We start from the raw sequence: 13,005 nt of genomic DNA on the forward strand, positions 1-13,005 counted from the left end.
TGGAAGTTCATAGTTATTGTTGATATGGCCACCAAATGTCAAACATACTGGATTAGTGACAAAAGGCCAAAAACTATCATAAGAGCGCTTATTGATGGATGGTTTGCATTTTTGGAGCACCGTGTAAAATACTTTCTGATAATGGGGTAGAGTTTCAAAATGAAAAAAATGAGAAGATTGACTGAAATGTGGACTATAAAATTGTTGGCTACAGCAGCAGAAACACCTTGGAGTAATGGATTGTGCAACAAAACTGTTAGAATCCTTAAAGGAAGTCTGAGGAAAAGGAGAAATGAGGAAGATGTGAGTTGGCCAATAGCATTGAGATGGGTGATATGTGCAAGAAACTCTTAAGTAAATCATCATCATCATCATCATCATCTCCTCCTACGCCTATTGACACAAAGGGCCTCGGTTAGATTTTCCCAGTCATAGTAAATAATGGAGGATTTTTACCCAATCAGTTAGTTTTTGGTATAAATCCTGATTTACCAAATTTAGTAGGGGAAGAGACTTCAAATCCAGCTAGTAGAGAGGTAAGTACTGAAGAAGAGATAGTAAGAGATACATTGAATGTAGTACACAAGGCTAGGGAGGTTTTCATTAAATATGAGCCTTGCAGAAAACTAAGAATTGCTTTGAATAAAAACGATAGAGAACATAAACATGAGGAGGGAGTAGTTGGAGTGATGGGGGGTTTTCAAGAGAGAGGATAGAAAAGAATGGAGAGGGCCTGCTGACGTAGTAGGAGTGTTGGTTAAGACAGTCAGTAAAACATGGTAGGTCATTGAGAGAGATAGATAGGATATGTATCACAAAAGTTCAGGGTAAAGTAATAGAAAAAGAAAGATCGTCAAAGGTTGATAGAAATAGGGACAATAGTATGAATGATGTAAGTGTACCAGAGAATGATGTAACAAATGCATAGGAGACAGAAGTGATTATTGGGAATAATAGGGTAGAGAATAGAGAGAGAGAGATGATGAGAAAGAAGAGGAAGATGTAGGTGAGGAAGACTTGACAGAAAAATGACTTAAGTTGAGAAAAGGGAATATGGTTAGAGCAATAAATAAAGACACTGGTCAGCTGAAAAGATGAACAGTAATAAGTTTGGCTTGTAAAAGGTCTAGTAAATACTGGGGAGATGCATACAATGTACAGGATTCTTCTATTGGTGACAAAGGGTGGATAAACCTGAGAGATTACGGGTATATTGAAGAAATATGGGAAGAAGAAGAGGTTTAGTTTCATTATCGGAATCAGCATGTGTTAGAGGTTAAGGAAAAGGAGTTAGAGAGTGGGAGAGAAAACAATGTACAGTATATGAGGAGGTGGAAGATACGGAGCAAAAAGCTTTATCCACAATATGGATGGTCACTGAGAAGTTTAAAGGAGGTGAAGAGATATGTAAGGCCAGATTGGTTGCTAGAGGCTTTGAAGAAGAAATCCCAGACTGGGAAAAAGATGCTCCCACTTGTAATGCGAACTGTTGAAATTATGCTTGACAGTCACCAAATTAAAAAAAAAAGGAATTGTTACATGTTAGATGTGAAAATAGCATATTTGCAGGGTGATCAAACACGGAGAGAGGTATATTTGAAACCACCGGTTGAAGGAGATTGGAGTGGTTTATGGAAATTGATGAAGACAGTTTATGGGTTGAAGGATGCAAAAGTATGTTAGTGTAAGCTAGTGTAGGGAAAGAGCTTGGGGTAAAGAGAGGTAAACTGGAGCCAAATATTTATTATTGGAAGAAAGACAATAAATTGGTTGGTATAATATTATGCTCTCATGTGAATGACTTTTGTTTCGGGGGAAATAAATGGTTCATGGAATAGACAATTGGAAGGCTAAGAGTGAAACTTAAAGTGCGTGAAGAGGGAAGTTAGAGTTTTAAGTACATCGGAGTAATGGTAGAGCAAAATGAAAGGAGGATAAATATCAATCAATGGAAATATGTCAACCCTGTTAAGGAACCAGAAGCTAGACAATATACTGTTAACAGAATACTAAGTCAGAAGGAACTAACATAGTATTGGTCCGTGGTTGCACTGCTTAATTGGATATCTCTGCATACAATGCCAGAAATATTGTAGAGCATTAGTGAATTAAGTAAGGCATTTAAGGAAGGTACAAGACAGGATATGAGAAAATTAATTAAAATAGTAATGAGAGTTAAAAATATAATGGGAGAGGTGGTATTAGATTAACTACAAGAAGAAAATATCTATTGGGAAGCATATGCAGATGTATCCTTTGGAAATGTTGATGATGGGAATATGCAATTGGGTTACTTATATGGTGGAAGCCTTGAAAATCAAGAAGGGTAGCAAAATCAACTATTGAGGTAGAGGCATTAATTGTGGGGGAGGTGTTAGAAGGTTTGATATATTTCAATAGGTTTTGGGAGGAATTGATAGGAGAGAGAAAATTAAAGGCAATACTGAAAACAGACAGTAGAACACTACTAACAGCCATTAAATCAAGTATGGGAGATAGTGGTAAATGACTAAAAATAAAGATTGCAACTATAAGAGAAAAAAATAGAATCTGAAGAAATAAAAGAGGCACAATGGATAGCAGGAAAGAAGAAAATAGCTGATGTACTTACCAAGGCAGGAGTATCTGAGGAAAACATCAGGGCATATGTGGAGAGTAGAGATATGGAGGAGGGTGAGGTTGTAGAGAAGAGACTACTGTTGGGAGGGAATGAGAAGAGAACGGAGGAGAAAGAGATAAGTATGATTAATTAGAGGATTTATTTTTAGTAAGAGAATTTAGAATAGTTGAATGATTATTGTGTAGCAATATTATTAGAAGGGGTGAATATAAAGATATATAGAGAAGATTGTGAGAAAAACATAAAGAAATTGGTTTCTAATAAGTAAATAGGCAATATAGTGATAATTAGTGAAGAAATGAGTTGTGTACGTGACTTCACAGTTGACAGTGAAGGAGATTGTAGGAGAGTTAGTCAGCTGATGGGATGTATTGTTATTGGATTACAAAAGTAAGCCAATATATGGAATAGAAAGTAAATATAGTGTAAATTATCAACCCTTGTGTTCATCACTTCTGTGCCTGTCAACGCGTGTCTGTGACCCTGGGCCCGTGGCTCCGGAATTCCTGTACCAGTAACCCTAGCCCCTGTGACACTATTCCAGAGAATATTACCTGTTTGTTCCGTCACTAAATAGAAACCAACGCTATTTATAGGGGAAGACGAGCTATTAGAATTTTACTGAGGGTTAACCATCCGCCCGCTAGTTGGCGGGGGTGGGTGGTTGTAGTAGCTATCCCTCTAACTCACTCACCTGAGTTGAGAACCCACTTTGCTTCAGGCTCGGATGGAGAATGGATGTTACTGCTCTTCTCCCTCACCATGGTTGACGTGTCATTACCTATTAATGTTTTGTTTTGCTTTTTCTTTTCAGAATGTGTGTGTCTGCTCTCTTTTTAGCTGTCTTAATACAGACCAGCCCAGGATCTGAGGGCCGCTCCTGCGTGACCTTTATGTCATCCGTTGAAACAGACCTGCATCGGTTATGTCTTGCTTGCAGAGGGCAGCAGTGTGAAAAGGATAACACCTGCCTGACTGGCGGGATTGTCTACCTCCCAGTGGGAGAAGTTTCGGCATCAACGGAAGAAGAAGGCTAAAAAGGATTCTCTGCCTTCGGGGCCTTCCTCAAAGTCGAAGAAAACCAAAGCTTCTTCTTACATTCCCCGACCTCACCTCAAAGCTCCTGTTCGGTTAGTTTCCCCAGAGGAACCGTCAAACAGAGGTGTAGACTGTTTAACCCCAGGTCAACCTCGGTCCTCTAGGGTCAGCACTGATTCCCCTAGTGAAGTGGCCCCGCTCCTCCCCCCAGGGAGACCTGCCCTTTTTCTGATGTGTTTCTGGCATGGCCGTCCCATGGCTTGACCGGCCCTCCTCTGAAGAAGGCACTTCTCCAGCTAAATCAGCTTGGTGCGGAGAGGAAGAGATCATCGCCTTCCACCGAGGTGGATCCCATATCTCTGCTGAGTGTCAACTTTTGTGATCCTGAGGTGTCTGCAGTGTCTGCCGACTATTCCCGCCCTGCCTCTTCGGCTGCAGTTGTCGTCATTGCCGAAGATTGTGTTTCCCCCCTTGCTGAGCCGACTCTTACGTCGGGGGCAGAGCATAGTCCAAGGCAAGTCTCATGCAGGTTGGCATCTCTCTCGCCCTAGAATGAGATCTACCTCCGGGGATCTTCCAGAGATCCTCTTACTGAGCAGTCCCCCCCTGCGGAGGAACATCATTGTCATGAGCTCGCTCGCAAAGTTCATGGTCCTCATCGTCGCCTCAGATGCTCTCCTTCGCCTCTGGCTAAGAGATGTCTCTTCGTCTCTCTTTCGTCACCCGGACGATCCCCTTTGGAGGATTGTAACTCGCCAGGACCTCACTGCTCACCCACTCTTTAACCCTTGCCACCTCGGGCGTAGCGCTGACCTAGAGATCATCAGCTTGATGAGTCGTCAGCCTCGCCGACTGCCTGCTGGTTCTTGACCCTCGCCTGCCTTATCGGACTCTTCCAGGACTTGCCGTTCGCCAGCCTTGCAGTGTTTGCCAGTCCAACGTCACGATGCGACATCTTGCCACTGAAGAGCTGTTCATTGTTCACCAGCTACAATTAAATCGCCAGATTCTCCGACTGCTTGCCGAACTCCCGCAGCTTGTGATTTTCTGATTATCCGCAGTTCCCCAGCCTGTCGTCACGTATCTGTGACTCATCCGTCTGTTTAACATTCTTTGGCTTCTCACCGATTACCAATGGTTTATTGATTGGCAACCACTCATCATTCTCCGACAGTTCGTCATTCACCAACAACTCTCTTGAGACTCGGAGATCGGTCGTTAACCAGTATTCTCCTTCTGCCCCCTGTTTATTAGCTTCTCGGCGTTCGTCTGCTACTCGTTGGTCACCAGCAGTTTGTCAGTCCACAACTGCTCGTCACACACTTATAACTCACCGCTCGCCGGATCCTAAGTGTTCTCCAAGCAACCATCATTTGCCAGCTAACCATCGTGCACCAGAATGACAACGTTTGCCAGTTCCTAAGCGATCTCCAACCAGCCATCATTTGCCAGAATTTAGTCATTTGCCAGAATGTGGTTGTTCAGTGAAATGCTGTCATTCGCCAGAGAGGAGACAGTCTTCCAGGCACTCCCTTTATTAGCTTCTCGTCACTCGCCGGGGCATCGGCACTCGCAATCCTGCCGTTTGCCCGCACCCCATAGAGATTCATCCTTCATTCTTTGGCCCGCAAGCGCCGACCATCACGTTTTCCTAAGAGAAACTCTTGCGGGAAGGACGACTCCCAATGGTCTCCCCTTTGGGAAGACCCGACTTTCAAGAATCCCAAGGAACCAGCAAACCGACATGTTCCTTTCCCCCTGTAAGGTGGACCCTACAAATCTATCCAATCATCGATTGATCCTGGTAGGAATGTTCCTCCTTTTCAGAAACCCTCAGGGCGCTCTTTCCGCCAGCTCTGTTGTGGGACAGAAACCGTAGTTCAACGCCCTGGTTAGCACCATTCCCCAGGCATTTGTAGGTGGTGTTCCTCCTGTTCTACCATCCAAAACACCCAGGATTCCACTGGAAAAGTCATCTTCTCCTCCAGCGAACCCAAGGGAGAAATCCACGGTTTCTCCCCCTCGAGAACCCCTAGCTTCTTCCACCTCTCCCTTGAAGAGGAAGCAAGAAGTATCTAAACAGCTGACCCAGGATCAAGCTGACACCGGTACAGACATCTAAGCAAAGGCTCAGTATTGTGCCTACTCCTCCTCAAGTAGGCTCTCACCCTCTTCCAGCTAGCAAAGAGTCTCTTCCTTTCAAAGAATAGTCTCTGGTGGATGCTTTCCGTCCGTCTCCATTAAGGTGGTTCCAACGGAGGTTCGACTGGACTTCAAACCCTTATAGGAAGATGTGTCTCCCTCAGCAGGTGACTCGAAGGGAAGAACTTCCGAGACATTCACTCTTGAAGTTTTCTTTCCTTCTAGGAAGGAGCTGAAGGACGCTAAGACGCTACCCAACGACTTCTAGACCTTCAGAAGGTCCAAGGAGACCATCCCCGAACCCTGCAGGGCCATCAGTAAGTGACGCCCATCACGCAATTGATGACCTCGACCCACCCCTGGATGGTGTCTCGTGGGAGGATGACATTGATGACGATGACAACAGTCTACCTAAAGCTGCTAGGCTGAAGTTATCGGAGGCTGAGCAGAAGGAGTCACAGCATGCCTTCAAGCAGATCTTGGCCTGCATGAGGGCCACCAATGGGTTATGTGACCTGGCAGTGGCTCCTCAAGAAGGTTTTCAACACTGCTGTGTGTTTTTCATTACTGAATTCAAGTGTATAACAGTTCAGCTCCCTTTCGAGGAATTATCTTACAAGGAAGGTGACTTATTTGCCGAATAGTGTATTTTGTGCAACGGAGTATGAATTGTAATTGATAACAACTTCATTTTTTTTCACAGGTAACAGCGACGTAGAACACAAGGCTGAGTGCTACGGCTGCCCTGTTCGTATCGTGCGCTCCATGTGGTAGCTCGTGAGCTGCCCTCATTACGAGGTAGCATTCGCTGTCAACTTTCAACTTGATGTTCCTCCTTCGAGGGGAACTTCTCTCTCTCTCTCGCGAGAGAGAGAAAAAGTGATTTTTGTTTACGCCTATGGTTTTTTTCCCATAGAGCTGGGAGAAAGCTTTACTTAGGCTATGTCCTCTTGCGGGAGGACTTCTCTCTCATTTGCGAGAGAGATTTTTTACGCCTATGCTTTTTTCCCATAGTGCTGGGAGAAAGCTTGCCTTAGGCGATGTCCTCCTTTGGGAGGACTTCTCTCTCGTTTGTGAGAGAGAGTTTCTTATGCTTACGCTTTTTTCCCCATAGAGCGGGGAGAAAGCTTGTCTTAGGCGATGTCTTTCTTCGGGAGGACTTCACTCTCGTTCGCGAGAGAGATATTATTAAGCCTACGCTTTTTTTTCCATAGAACTGGGAGAAAGCTTCTCTTTGGCTTGTCCTCCTTAAGAAGGACTTCACTCTCGTTTGCGAGAGAGATATTTTACGCCTACGCTTTATTCCAATAGAGCTGGGAGGAAGCTTGTCTTAGGCGATGTCCTTCTTCGGGAGGACTTCTCTTGTTCGCGAGAGAGATATTTTACGCCTACGCTTTATTCCCGTAGAACTGGGAGAAAGCTTGTCTTAGGTGATCTCCTTCGGGAGAACTTCCCTCTCGTTTGCGAGATATAACTTGTAGGAGTTTGCTGATCCACCAGGGGCGGTAGCACAGCTTTCTCCGAAGCAGGTTATTCTCGTTCTCGAGAGAAGACCGCCTATGGGCATCGGCGGTCCCCCGTTAGACTTTTGGTTCTCCTTCAGGGGCGGAGCAAGAGCCTTATCTTAAGCGATGTTCTCCTTCGGGAGAACAAACCTCTTATGCGTAGGAGTTATCTTTGAAGCTGCTGGTTCTCCTTGATCCTTCGGAGTCTCGTTACGATCACCCTTTGGGCTGGCGTGATCCTTGAGCCCACAGGCTCTCGTCATGTTGATCCTGCGAGTTCTCATGACAGTAGGAGTCCTTCGGGACTCGAAATCTTCGGGTTTCAGTGACGCTGAACCTTCGGGCTTTCGTAACGATGGTAACCTTGAGCCTTCGGGAACTTGTGCCATCAATCACGCTGACCTTCCAGGGTCTCGTGACAGAGGAACCTCGGTTCCTCGTTACGCTGATCCTTAGGGGTCTCGTAACATTAGTTACGCTGACCCCTTGGGCTCTCGTAACTTTAGTCACTTGGACACTTCGGTGTTTTGTGACAGGGAAAGTTCGGTTTCCCGTTACGCTGACCCTTCGGGGTCTCATAACATTAGTTACGCTGAACCCTTGGGCTCTAGTAACTAGTCACTCTGACACTTCAGTGTTTTGTGACAGGAACTTCGGTTTCTCGTTACGCTGACCCTTCTGGGTCTGGTAACATTAGTTACGTTGAACCCTTGGGCTCTCGTATCTTTAGTCACTGACACTTCGGTGGTTTGAGACAGGGAAACTTCGGTTTCTTGTTACGCAGAACCCTTGGGCTCTCGTAACTTTGGTCACTCCGACACTTCGGTGTTTAGTGAAAGGGAAACTTCGGTTTCTCGTTGCGCTGACCCTTCGGGGTCTCGCAACACAGGCTACGTTAGGCCTAAGGTCTCTCGTGCCCTTAATCACGCTGATCCTTCGGGGTCTCGTGACAGAGAAATTTCCATTTCTCGTTTGCGCTGACCCTTCGTGGTCTCACAACGCAGTTCACGCTGAACCTTTGGGTTCTCGTGATCATAGCCATACTTATATGACAGAGTTTGCAGGCTCTCGTTGTGTTGACCGTTCGTGCTCACAAAACACAGGCTATCGTGAACCTTTGGGTAAATGTAGTAGTGAGTACTCTCGCCACACTGAGAGCTCTCGTGCGCAAATTGACGCGCACGACCAACCTTTTGCCCGCACGGACAATCGGGCACGCACGACCGGTTTGGCGTGCACGACCAAATTGACGCGCACGACCAGATTAGCGTGCACGACCGGATTGGCGTGAACGACCGGATTGGCGTGAACGACCGGATTGGCGTGCATGACCCGATTGGCGCGCACGTCCAATTTGGTGCAGATACTTTAAGTGGGCATGTGGAAGCGTCAATCGACCTTCACGGCCCACTACCTGCAAAGACGTAACCCACAAGAACATGGAGACCTTTTCCATTGGTCCTGTGGTGGTCGCACAACAAATGGTCTAAACACCTCAGGCTCCTTGATGGACAAGTAGTAGAGGGTTGAGGGCTGATGCTGCTTGGATTAGTCTGGGGTGAATGAGTAAGAATGCCTTTCACCTTCTCCCCTCTGGGGAAAACAGCTCCGCAAGCCTTAGCATAGCTGACCTCACCTCGCTGCAGGTAAGACCTATTTCCCTTGTGCCTCCTAAATATAGAAGAATACTTTGTTACGTCCCCAATAACTTTTAGAAAGAGGGTATTGGGTAAGTCTTTAAGAACAATAGGTTCTGTACTCGAGTTCCTATATTAAAGACAAGCCACACTGTTAGTTCCACTCACACACAAGCTTCTGCAGGCCGCTATCAGTGCATTACCTCATATCGGCACTTGATTTTAGCGAGGGTAGGGTCCCTTCTACTGTCGATCACAGATCGAAATAGAGAGGACCCCGGGTCATGACCAAGGCCAGTTGGTGAGGACTTCCTCCCTCCTAAGAGTTAAGTCACCCTATAAATAGCGGAGGGTTTGTATCTACGCCGGAACAAATAACAAATTTGTAAGTAATTTGTATTTTTCCTAGTATGCAAACCTGGAACTCTTTATACAAATTGGCCCCCCACCCTGTCCCCCAAGAAATCCTGCCATAAAGCAAAGTGGTTACTCAGCCGAGAGGTGTGAGTGAGCAGGGTAGCCAGTCTACCCCACCCCCCACCTGCTAACTAGCGGATGGGGTAGTTATCCCTCACTAAAATTATCATGGCTCGTCTTTCAGCTGAGCTGAAAGTATACCCTCCCCCCCTATGAATAGCTCCAGGTTTGTATACTAGGAAAAATACAAATTTGTTATTTTTCCTAATGATACAAACCTGTAGCTACTTATACAGATCGGCCTGCCAGCACCGGTCCCCCTTGAAGTCCTACCTCCAGGCAAAGTGGGTTCTCAACCCAGGTGTGTGATTGAGAGGAGTAGCTAATACTCCCCCCTCCCCCCTCCAACTAGCGGGCGAGTGGTTAACCCTTGTTAAAAATCTTATGGGCTGTCTTTCAGCTTTACTGAAAGCAATATCCCTTATTAATGTTTCAGGTTTGTATCTTTAGGGAAAATACAAATTACTTCCAAATTTGTCATATCATCCTTGCGAGTGCCTACTGGTTTCTTTGTGATAATGATCCACAGTGTTATGGTTCGTGTTGGAACAATCCCTGTGGCTACTCTCTGTGGAGGAGCATAGTCAATGTAGGTTGCTCAGACGTTGTCTCCTCTGCTCAAAGAGTGAGAGAGGAAAGGTGGTAAGAGGAAGAAGCTAATTTACTTCTCCTATTCTTCTAATTCTGATTTTGACACTTCTCTGTCTTTCAAAAAAAAGATGAATATGTCAAGTAAAACCAATTGTAAGAAGTCTTGAAGGACTTTTGACGATATTATCTCTCTGTTGGGGGAGTAAAAGGCTCCTCACTGGATCCAGACCACTAAGAGGGTCCAAGTACCAGATATGACCAGGGCTCACAAAGTTATGGGGTACAGGTCCCACTTTAGCTTTCACAAGAAACCAGTTGAGGGGCCAGACACTGAAAGATGGAATCTGAGAACAATAGTCCACCTTTAATTGCCTTTTACTCATGAAAGTATACCCACAAGTCCATTGACACCTTTGTGCTTGGTCCTGTTGTGGCTGCTCAAGTAGTTGTGTAACCAGCCCAGTTCCTGCATGGGACAAGAAGCCTCTTTTTTATAGTAATGGGTAGATGTAAGTCTGGAGTGAATGGTAAAATGATTGTCGTTCTCCTTCATTTTTCTTTTCCTAATCTGAGGCACAAGGCAGTTTAAACATTACATGCTTGATCGGACCTAATACTGATAAGTTACACTTTTTAGCGCCATTCTTTATCCCTATAGTAGTATTTCTCCCATCCTCACTAAATGTGGGGGAGGATGTTGGAATCTATACCAATCCATTGATCATCATACAGGTATATTATATTATTCCAAACTGATATACCCTTTTAGGGATATCATGGCAAGTTCTGTCAGTCTTCTCATCCCTATGAAAGACAGTTAGAGATTACTGGAGTCGCCACTTTTCTCCCGTACTGGACCTGATTGTTGGACACTTCTAGGGAAGAAAAAGAGCCGTCAAGTTTGGCTCTTCAGGGACTTCCAACCCACCAAAGAGTGAATCTCCCTGTTAAAGGACAATGGTTTGTATCGCGTAGGAACAAATAATAAATATTTAAAGTAATTTCTATTTTTTCCTAACTATAAAACCAGAGTCCTTTAAACCTAACTTTCCTTCTCAACCACCCGTCTCAGTCCCGGGCCGAAAGGTAAATAAAAAGGCTTTCAAACTGGTGGTGGCCTGCATCCTCCTTCAGTAGTTTATCCACTCTTTGAACAATTCTAATAACTATATCCAACCCACACTGAAAGACTCTCTATTAAAGGACTTGGGTCTGTATAGCTAGGAAAAATACAAATTACTTTAAAATAAGTGATTTTGTTTGCTATTATCATTATTATTACTGGCCAAGCTACAACCCTAGTTGGAAAAACAAGATGCTATAAGCCCAAGGGCTCCAACAGGAAAAAATAACCCAGTGAGGGAAGGGAATAAGGAAATAAATAAACACTGAGAAAAAAATAGCAATCATATATTTTAAAACAGGAACATCAAAAACATATATGTCATATATAAACTATAAAAAGACTTATGTCAGTCTATTCAACATAAAAACATTTGCTGCAAGATTGAACTTTTCAACTTTAGAATTCTTAACTTACAGTATGTAAATTTTATGGTACAGTAGTCAAATAAGTTGTATTAATCATTACAAAAATAAAGTGCTGCATGATTTTAAATTTTTCAGAAATATGCCAAATGATAAGACAGCAGATCACTACCTGAGTGAAGTCGACATTCGCATTCAGCCATTTGATTGTGTATGTTTTCCAGCGTCTTTACATATTTTTGCAACTGTCTATGAACCCTGGTTGCAGTTGCAAATACCAAAGAATTTAATGCATACTGGAAGAGCAGTTTCAAAGACTCCTTTGGGCATGCAATTAAACAATCATACACTGCCACTAGTGTATCTTCATGCGGAAACAATCCGTCTCTTTCTTCCATCACGTGACACATCAAGTGAAGATTTGTCTGTTCAAAACATGTTCCTAATACAGCTAGATTCTACCATGATTACTCCTCAGGTAGATAATCCACTCTCTCGTATCATGATTCGATCAGACATCTTTCATATGGCGGAGCGAGCCAGGATATTGGGTGTGCCTGGATCTGAGGTGGAAGATCGACAGTATCAAATTGACCTCTCAGGATTTAGCATTAGCACTGGTAAGGCTGATAAAGATTTGTTGTTTTTGAAAGGATAATGTCTATATTTAGAGTAACTTACCTTAATTACTATTGTTATGTCTTTTTGTTTTGTATAATTAACATGAAAGTTATGTCAGTTATAATATATTTGTGTCTTATTTTTACTTAGGATCGTGGTATGATTTAGTTCATGTGAAAGGAGGACGGCCTCGTAGTTCATCAGGGGAACGACTTAGGGTCATGGGAGAAAATCCAGCTCTCGAGTGGAACAATTATGATCCGACACAGGACAATAAAAACACTGATATAATTCTTCATCCTTTCATTGCTAGGTATTGCTTTTAGTTAATACCTTATATATGGAATAAAATCTAAAGAATCTAGCCTTTGCTGCATTTTTTCATGATATTGGTGTAATTTTTTTCAAGAGAAGATTTAACAATGTTCTTATGGTTTTGGTCTTTGCAGATTTGATAGCAGAATTATTGCAGCTCCAGCCATTGTTTACCGAGGAAGTGAAGATGCTAATGAAAACCTGTCCAATGTTTTAGTGGCAGGACATTCATTGGAGATTAATGCTACCTCAGATATTGACTTGCATATTAGCCTGCCACAGTTCATACTTCTTCAAGAAATTATTGAAGACACAACCAGGTAATATTGTGGAAAAGCCTTGTTTTAACTGTAGGCAGAGAAATTTGCATTTCCCGATACTGTAGACATATATGCAAGTTTACTGTAGTGTTGTTTTGATTAGGTTTATTCTCAAAGTAGGTTATGTGCATTGCACATTATATAGTGTACATCATCTCCTGTATTTGTTGTAATAAAGAGCAAGTGTCTATACATACATACATACATATATACATACATACATATATATATATATATATATATATATATAT

The 13,005-nt window shown here is 43.5% G+C and overlaps 1 protein-coding gene across 2 annotated transcripts in view; it reads left to right on the forward strand.

Annotated features, from left to right (window-relative positions):
* Vps13B (vacuolar protein sorting 13B) overlaps positions 1-13,005 on the forward strand; it is a 418,333-nt gene that overhangs the window by 209,459 nt on the left and 195,869 nt on the right. For both annotated transcript variants that reach the window (XM_068386782.1, XM_068386783.1), the window contains 3 exons: positions 11,637-12,118; positions 12,270-12,432; positions 12,569-12,754. In XM_068386782.1, the coding sequence (XP_068242883.1) occupies positions 11,637-12,118; positions 12,270-12,432; positions 12,569-12,754 (831 nt within the window). The remainder of the gene's footprint in view (positions 1-11,636; positions 12,119-12,269; positions 12,433-12,568; positions 12,755-13,005) is intronic.

Source organism: Palaemon carinicauda, chromosome 14 (assembly GCF_036898095.1).
Source record: "Palaemon carinicauda isolate YSFRI2023 chromosome 14, ASM3689809v2, whole genome shotgun sequence".
Taxonomy (NCBI): domain Eukaryota; kingdom Metazoa; phylum Arthropoda; class Malacostraca; order Decapoda; family Palaemonidae; genus Palaemon; species Palaemon carinicauda.